At 35.5% G+C, this 9,064-nt stretch overlaps 1 protein-coding gene across 1 annotated transcript; it reads left to right on the top strand.

Moving 5' to 3' along the window:
* The first annotated feature begins 41 nt into the window (after positions 1-41).
* On the top strand, positions 42-8,926 carry LOC111333998 (putative ATP-dependent RNA helicase DDX47). Its single transcript, XM_022939674.2, has 16 exons — positions 42-144; positions 223-316; positions 904-1,027; positions 1,451-1,515; positions 2,026-2,097; positions 3,103-3,173; positions 3,814-3,861; positions 4,965-5,036; positions 5,401-5,459; positions 5,586-5,643; positions 5,949-6,031; positions 6,285-6,348; positions 6,930-7,067; positions 7,799-7,869; positions 8,128-8,257; positions 8,788-8,926. Exons 1-16 carry the CDS (start codon positions 67-69, stop codon positions 8,914-8,916), a joined length of 1,356 nt encoding a protein of 451 aa, XP_022795409.1. The 5' UTR covers positions 42-66; the 3' UTR covers positions 8,917-8,926.
* The last annotated feature ends 138 nt before the right edge of the window (positions 8,927-9,064 follow it).

Raw genomic sequence — 9,064 nt, 5'->3', positions numbered from 1 at the left:
GCGCCGTTTCCATGGCTCCACAGGTTGCCTGGTGCCTACTTGACCTGGTTACACAGCTATTCTCACATGTCTGAAAGTTTCAAAATGGCGACCGTCGAAGACGAAATTAATAAAGATGGGGAAGACGTTACTTTCAAATCGCTGGTAACGAGGTGTAATAATTACACATTTTACAGCATCTTAAATGAAGCTTAGTAATTTGGCCTTTGATGTTTTCATCAGGGAATTGTCGATGTTTTGTGTGAAGCTTGCCAACAGCTGGGATGGAAGTCACCCACAAAGATACAAAGAGAAGCTATTCCAGTTGCTTTACAGGGTAATGATCTGTAAAATTTTCCAATATTTCAAGAATATTTTATTTGGTGCAGATTGCTTATAAAAGATAGGCAATTCAGAATCGAATTTTCTTGTTTCGTTATCAATCCCAGTCGAGGATCTTCGAATTTGAATTCTTCTCTTAATGGCCTTTTTGTTTAACACTTGAACTCCCAGAATTGATTAATATGTGACCTCTCCAGGAAGTGAGAATAATCAAACTTTTCAGGCAAAAATTTTTATCTTGATCTTACACCAAATTCTTGTATTTGATTTACAAGGAAATATTTGTCAGCTAGCTAGAGGGGTGAAGTAGCAATATGGATTAAACACCTTACGTTGATGGCCTGTGTTAGTAGAGAGGAAACAACATAACTGTTTGATATTGAGAAAGGGACACACCTTGGGGGTATGACGTAATGTATTCCATAAGGTAAAACAGCATGCACTTGTTCCTCTGGCCACACAGTTGAAAGTGTCGACTTGATCAATTTTACTTGCACTGAAAAAACTGGCAGGGATTTAAAAGCAATTTCCATTCTTAATACTTTAAAAATGCTTTGAATTCTCTTATACTCTTTTTCGCAGGCAACGATATTATTGGTTTAGCAGAAACAGGCTCTGGAAAGACAGGAGCATTTGCTCTTCCAGTTCTTCAGAAATTACTTGAAAATCCACAGAGATTGTATGCCCTTATTCTAACACCAACAAGGTTTGATTGATTGATATTTCTCAAATCCTATTTATTTTCTGACTTCATATGCTTTGGTGAATCTACTTTTTTAAAGTTTATTTATAATTATTGTAAGTGAAGTAATGTGAAGGGAATTTTCAAGGGTATGCTCTTGGTTTTCATGTTTTTTTGTGTTTCAATCAGTGATAACAGAATTTTACTTGATGGTTATTTTATAAATATTGTATTGCTTTAATTTGTGAATAGAATAAGAAAATGGTAAATTTTGTAAACACAATAAGAAAGATGATAATGAGCCTTGCTCACCTTAGAGTCTCTGTGGCTCCGTGGTAGAGCATCAGTGCATGGAATCTGAAGGTCTGAAGCTTGATTCTTCATGGAGACTCAGAAATTTTTTCTCTTTCTCTATTTGTTTGTTTGTTTTTTTTTATATGAATTCAGAGAACTGGCATTTCAAATTTCTGAACAGTTTGAAGCATTAGGAGCAACTATTGGAGTGAAGTGTGGTGAGCTTTTGCAATTTATTATCTAGGACTGCATTGATTTTGCTTAACATTGCTCTGTGACTGGTCAAAAAAAACTTGTGCCACTTTCTTAACCAATTAGATACAGAACTAAAACCAAGCATGACTTCGTTGGCCACCAGAGTTTTCCTGCTGTTTGGGCAATTTTTTAATTGCCCCATTGCTAAAAGATTTTTCAGTTTCCCAGGGTACCCTTCTATAACAGCTTCAGCAGATGGGTTTACCTCAGTTAAATATATTATTATTATATTTGTTATTTTATTGTTATTATTATTATTATTATTATCATTATCATTACTTAGTTTTAGTTTGAGTTCTTATTGGTTTGTAAAGGTTTTTCCTTTCTTCGGACTGGTTGTTGTTATAACTCTGGTTTTGGTTTTGGAACACTCAATCGAAAAGGGCTTTTATATTTGAGCTAATTACCACATGGTTTTTGAGTATTTGATATCAGCAAGGTGTGACTAAATTACATATTATAATTCTCTGCAGCTGTGATAGTTGGTGGAATTGATATGATGTCACAAGCTCTCATGTTGGCAAAAAAGCCACATATTATTATAGGTAATAAAAAAGTGCCTTCTTTGTAACTACATTTTTGTCAGTAACTACTTGAAATGCATGTCTACACCAAATCAAAATATGGAGTCCAATTTGAATTGCCATTGTTCTGGACTCACTAGCCTCTCGCACATGTGACAATCCTTTTCTATTTCCATGTGAAGTTGAGGCTAGTGAGTCCAGAACAATGGCAATTCAAATTGGATGCCATACTTCGATTTGGTGTATATCAGGGTTCATATGGGCCCAGGAAAACCTGGAAAGTCCTGAAATTTTATTTTGTCATTTTTGTGAATTTAGAATTTGCATTCTAAGAAATGTATGTAGCCTGTCAGGAGAACTGATTTTTAAATCTTCGAATGAAAGGGTTTAAGGTGAAATTTGAAGTCCTGGAAAAATCAGTCTGAGTCTGGGAAAAGTCTAGGAGAAATCCTTAAAATTTGTGTGTGAAAAAGGGTATGAATCCTGGTATATTAATTGAAACTCTTCAAGTCGCTGATTTATCAAAGGGTGATGTCTAAAGCTGTAAGATTGTCCAAAGATTAATAGTTGGTTGTGAAGCAAACTTTTAAGGGTAACTGTGAAATTTGAGGATGTTCTTTTAGCCAGAAGATGTTGAAATTAGCTGTCAGCAGTAATTCTATTATTGTCAAAAAATCATTTGGTTTTCTTAAATTTTAAACATGTAAAAGGATTGCTGTACCAGTTTGAACATTTATTTCACTTGTCATGCATAAAATAAGGGAGAATACTCCATTATGTTTTAGAATACCAGAAAACCAAAACTGCTGTTTTTTATTTGTTTTTAATTGTTACCTCAAAAGATAAATTGTCCTACCAGATTTGACAGAAAATAGTGAATGAGTTAAAACCAGAGATCTATAATGTACAATTATTTTTTATTAATTTTTTCATCTACACTCTGTACCTGTTATAAGTTGCTCTTGTTGTTTGTGACATTTATTTCCTCTGGGAGGAAGTAGACTCTGACAAATTTCTATTTTTTAGCCTCACCAGGAAGGCTTATTGATCACCTAGAAAACACAAAAGGATTTAACTTAAGAACTCTGAAATATCTGGTAGGTGATTATCGTTGTTTATTACAACTGCTCCAGTGATTATAGAGATGCTTGCACTCTGACTGGTCGAGGATTACGTTCTATCTTGCCATGATCACCTTGTGCAAGGTGAATACAGTGAAAGTACTAAATTTCAAAATAGCTGCCTTGCATTTTTGTCAGTGTTACCAGAGAACCAATAAACAAAATAACGAAAATTCAATTCCGTAGAGCACAAAAGGTGCTAATAAGTTTGGTGTAACACTTCTCAAAAGAAGGATACAAAGTTTTTGTGGATTAACCTGTTAATTTCAAGTAGAAACTGGCTCTTTATTTTGATGTGACCAATGGAAACAATTGAAACAGAAAGGTTTCAGCGTCAAAACAAATATTTACATCAGAAGTCAAAAGCACCAAAGCCATTATATTTATTTATAACAATTATTTACTTCAGGCTCAGTGAATATTGTTGAACAATCCCCTTGCTTTGCCTTATTCAATCTCAACATATTTAACTTAAGCTAACTCCAGTTACTTTTGATACAAGTTTACCCCCACCCACAATGTTTTTCCTAATCTCCTTACCTAAAAGGGTCTACAATTAATTGGGACACAAATTTTAAAAGGTGATCTTTGCTAATTCTCTCTTTTGTATTTATAGATAATGGATGAAGCTGATAGGATATTAAATCTTGATTTTGAAAAAGAGGTTTGTAAAAGAAATGATAGAAAAGGAATTAGTCCGGTTGTGCAACAACTGTGTCATTATCTTTGTTAATACAACCTTTTGTAGGCTCTTGGATTGGAACAGAAACTGGCCTTGGAATCTGTATTTCTTTACATTTATTGGTTTTTTGACATGTGGTAATGCATGTTGTTGCTTGTTTTGTCCCTATTAAAATAATACACTTTATTCAAGAGGGTAGCACTGAACAGTTACTGAAACTAGTAAACTTGTGGTCCTCTAATTAATTTTATTTAAGTCAGTTAAAATATTGAACGAGGTTATTGCTTTCAGTAAAGCTATATTGCTTTCTTCTTTACGTATTGTTGACATGAAGAAATTAGAGAAAAAATTGATTTTACAATAGCCCATTTCTGAATTACCCTTGGCCTCATTTTCAAAACGAGTCCTGGTGCTCATCCTTTCATATGATAATAAGTTTTCATTCACATGCAAATTGAACTCATTTTCACAAGAATGGTTGAGCACCAGACCTCGTTTTGAAAAGAGGCCAAGGGTAATTCGGAAATGGGCTATTGATATTCCTAGGCTGTGCTCTAGGGAAAATTGAAGGCAGCCCAGTGCTCTGATAATGTGAAATCCAGGGTGCCTAGCATCTTCTATTAATTTAAAAGAACTAAGATTCCCCAGTCACCCATGCGCAAAAGTAAGGTGGCGAGGGACCACTGGGCACTGTTGGACCATAGCCCTGATATTAGCGACCTTAAGCAAATAAAACATGGCGATGACAACAAGGATGTAGCAAAACAAACAACATGCATGTTAAAACTTTGTACATTCCCTACCCATCCTTAGAAAACAAAGTGAAAACACTAAGACTCGGTGATTTGAGAACAGAAGTATTGATAGCAAATTATTTAAGTTTCCTTTTGGAACTCATTGCTAATCACATACCTTAAACATATCCAGCAATTTGCAAAATTCTTACTAAAAATAATGTGACTCCACTTTTTTAATCACCAATTCCCTTGGCATTGCCATCTTGACTGTGTAAGGTGCCTAATGGGTCTGAGAAGAGGAAATTGATATTAAGTTGAACAAAGAGTCTCACATTTGCTGAACTTTAGGTGGACAAGATATTGAAGATAATTCCCAGAGAGAGAAGAACTTATTTATACTCTGCAACTATGACAAAAAAGGTGACAGATATTCTTTATTTATAGTAATAAAATAGTAATAGTTACCTGTGAAAAGTATATTAATAATTGTGACTAAAGAGTTTTGTAATCAGCTGTCATTTTCTTTGGAACACTGTACAATCTGGTTTTTTTTTTTTATTATTATTTTGGAAGGGAGTAGATTGAAAAAAGAGGAGAAAAAAGATAATTTCAAACTGAAGTACTGTTGTATTTAATTGAGGTAGAATTTCTTTTGTTTTTCTGCAACTGTAACAGTAATGTTTAATGGGAAAATTACATTGGTACAGCCTGAAAAGCATTATGTTATTAGGCACGTTCTGCTTACTGCAGTTTATAAATCTGATTCACTTGAATTTTGTCACAGGTTCAAAAGCTTCAAAGAGCTTCTTTACAAAGTCCAGTCAAAGTTGAAGTTGCAACAAAGTGAGTGTTGTTCATACCTGTTTGGTGCACTCTGTTTGTTTACAAAGTAGCTATTATCAAGTAGCGTTGTGGACACTAAATGTACTATTGATAGCTTCAGATAACAGAATTTCCTTCTCATTTAAGATATACCACTGTGGACAAGTTACAACAGAGTTATTTGTTTATACCAAACAAATTTAAGGTAAGGAATATGCCTCTGGTGCCATTGATGAATCCACTTTGGACAAGGATCTGTGATGAGGTGCCATTGATTCCTTCAACACTTTGACCCCCATGAGAGAGCAGCTCATAATTTCTCCAGCGTACTCCTTTGTCACCTAATCTGATTCTTATTGAGGACACTGACAATTTTTGTGAGATTAATGCTGAAATGCTCATTTGTTCCAAATATTCTGCTACCTGATAATTCTTCTTCCTACTGTTAGTCCTGTTCGTCTTTGAAGGTGTGATTCCTTTTTTTTTTTTTTTTTTTTTTTTTTCCCATAGGACTGTTATCTTGTATCTGTCCTCAATGAACTGGCTGGAAACAGTTTCATGGTGTTTTGCGGCACATGTAACAATGTGCAAAGGTAAGTAACCTTTTGACCTCTAAGAGTGATGGGAATCTAATTTCTCCTTACAATATATTGCTAGATTAACATTATCAGAACAAAGGAAATGATCGTCAACTAAAAAAGAAGCTCTTGATCGTTAAACAAATATTATTCTGTAGAGAGAACAGTATGGAAAAGTTGGATTCTGTTGTTAAAATGCCAAACTGTTTAAATGCCCAAACTCTTGTCTAATACAGACATCCATTATTGGATTTTTTATTTTTTTAAGGGTGACACTGATGCTGAGAAATCTTGGTCTCCAGGCGGTGCCTCTTCATGGACAAATGACTCAGGTATCAAAGACAGTAACTGTATTCTAACAATAAGAATATTAAATGTGCAGATTTCAAACTGAGAGTTTGAAATCTACAATGGTGTAATAGGAAGCTGTGGCTAGGAAAGGTGCCTTAGCCCTTCATCTCCCAAAATCTGATTATTTTTAATTCTCTCCTGTGGCTGCTACACATTTCCTTGTTAATTAGTGACAAGAATTTGGTGTTAGATCGAGATAATAATTTTTACCTTATTATTTTGAGTATTCTCATTACTTTTTTTCTGGATAATGTATGGAAATTACCGGGAGAAGTTAAATGTTAATCACCTCTGGGAGTTAAAGGGTTAAGGCTAAACAGACGGCAGTAAGATGTGTTATAGGCAGTGGTATAATGTAGTTGTGTAAGCAAGCACACGATTGTAAGCCAGTACACTGTTGTAAAAACCCCCCCTTCTGGGGATGAATGAGGTTGTTTCTATGAATAGTTCTATGAATAGTTTAATGAATAGCTTCTATGAATAGTTTAATGCGTTTACCGGTATTTGTTAACAGAGATCGGGTGACTGAAGCTCAGAAGTATTTTGTTTTTCCATTTTTTAGTCAAAAAGACTTGGTGCCTTGAACAAGTTCAAGTCTAAAGACCGTTCAATACTGATCGCCACAGATGTCGCCAGCAGGGGTCTGGACATTCCACATGTGGACGTTGTCGTTAATTTTGATATACCAACTCATTCTAAGGTACAAATGTATGGAAATAGTAGCCTCTTTCACTTGCCTTTAAAACATGCTTAGAATTTTGTCCGCGATATTCTCTGTTTCGAGAGGCAAACGGTTTCTAGGGAAAACTCTTGAGTAGCAAATAATGTCCAAGGACAAAACCCTTTATAAAGCTAAGTGGAGGCTGTCATATCTATTAGTAGGAAACAACTTGTTGAATGGGGCCGCGTTAAAACCAGTTCAGCTTTTAACCCGTTTGGTCAACTTCCATGAGCGATCAAGACTGAATTTACCCTTAGAACATCCATACAATATCAAGCAAACAAGTGATGATAATAATAATAATGATAATAATAATAATAATAATAATAATAATAATAATAATAATTACAATAATAATGATAAAATGTACATCAATTAGGGGATTATTAGTTGGCTTAAAACCAAAATTTCCGATCCAATATTATAAGAATTGTTTGGCAGACAGTAAGGAGAATTACTATGATGAGATCTTGGTAATCGGAGGGTTATAATGTCACATCTCCAGCAAATTTAAGAGAATAATTTACGACAATCACTGGGAAAGTTGAAATATCAAACTTAGTGCAGCCATCTCCCTGTGATTGTTTCGTATCGTATCTACCCATTCCCGGCAAGGTACCGTACATTTGTTTCTGGAAGTTCTTGCTAACTATCATGTCAAGTTGATAACAAGGCTCTTACTCTCATTCATTCATATTCTTTTTCTTTAGGATTATATTCACCGAGTTGGACGAACAGCCAGAGCTGGTCGGTCTGGACGCGCTATCACGTTCGTCACTCAGTAAGTTAGTCCTCAATTTCCTTTAATCCTCGCGAATGGATGGAATTGTTTCTATGTATCTCGAACTGTATAGATAGAGTGTCGTAACAAAGTGCAATGTAAGCTACCAAGGGTTAGTATTCCTATAAAAATGTAACGGACGAGGAAACGTGAGCTTTTTCTTTTTTTTTCCTTTTTTTTTTTTAGTTGTTTTATCTTCCCTTCTCTTTCCACTCCATGATTTAATGGAGAGCTAAGAAGTCCTTGTTTTATTTACAGGTATGACGTGGAATTATATCAACGAATCGAGCAGCTTATAGGCAAAAAACTACCTCTCTATCCGACAGTGGAAGAGGAAGTCATGTTACTGATGGAACGAGTTACGGAGGCACAGAGATACGCTAAGATGGTAAGATTTCCCTCACATTCGTCTCCATACATTCAAGCGTGTTTGTATGTAACATGTATGTACAGTTTAACGAGTAGGTTCCATTTTGCTGTTCGGCTGTGCCGTAAAAGAACACGGGTGACATCAAAATTTGGTAAGAATAAAGAGTGTGTTGGCTGAACACTAATGGCCGGTTATTTAAACAAAGTTTAGCCGTTGTTTAACAAATCCGCGTTTTAAGCCATCCTTAATTTAGCCGAACCTATTACCTGAACATTTATTTTTGGGAACACCGTCAAGAGAGCCTAAAGCTAATAGTGGAAGGACCTTCAATTCATTAAATTAAATTAAATTAATCCCTGAGGCCCCTCTGCTTGCGTGGAACAGCGGTTTGGGTTAGGCCTCTTGTAAATAACCGGCCTTGAATTTCACCCTTCGTAGGGGTTGCTCATTGCAGTCCCAGAGTCAGTGGACCCTTGGCATATCTTGTGCACCTCCTCCTGGATCTCGTTTTTCTCTGAGTAACTTTGATTCTTCCTATTCTCATTTAGGAGCTCCGAGAGTTACAAGAGAAAAAGAAGAGGCCCTTGGAGGAAAGAGAAGACAGTCAGGAGATCAGAATGCCGAGCAAGAAAAAGAAATTTGCTGCTGGCAAGAAAAAGGGAAAGAAATTTAAATAAACAATATTACATATAACGTATTTCATCGCGCAGGGCTCCTTTGCATTGAGAGTGCCGCCTTGCATCCATCCATTTTTCAAAATCGCAAAATTGTGGCATTGAAGCAGTGGAATCGCGATGTTATTGTTTGAGAACATTCGACGAACGA

The sequence above is a fragment of the Stylophora pistillata genome, chromosome 10 (genome assembly GCF_964205215.1).
Source record: "Stylophora pistillata chromosome 10, jaStyPist1.2, whole genome shotgun sequence".
NCBI lineage: Eukaryota > Metazoa > Cnidaria > Anthozoa > Scleractinia > Pocilloporidae > Stylophora > Stylophora pistillata.
Note: the sequence above shows the minus strand (reverse complement) of the source record. Positions and strands in the feature narration are given on the sequence as shown.

What these genes read in the sequence shown, in the direction of transcription:
- LOC111333998 (XM_022939674.2), top strand. Translation starts at nt 67, where the DNA reads ATGTCTGAAAGTTTCAAAATGGCGACCGTCGAAGACGAAATTAATAAA. An exon ending in AAAGTTGAAGTTGCAACAAA is followed by an intron (nt 5,460 to 5,585) that starts GTGAGTGTTGTT and finishes TTCTCATTTAAG; the next exon opens with ATATACCACTGTGGACAAGT. An exon ending in ACATGTAACAATGTGCAAAG is followed by an intron (nt 6,032 to 6,284) that starts GTAAGTAACCTT and finishes TATTTTTTTAAG; the next exon opens with GGTGACACTGATGCTGAGAA.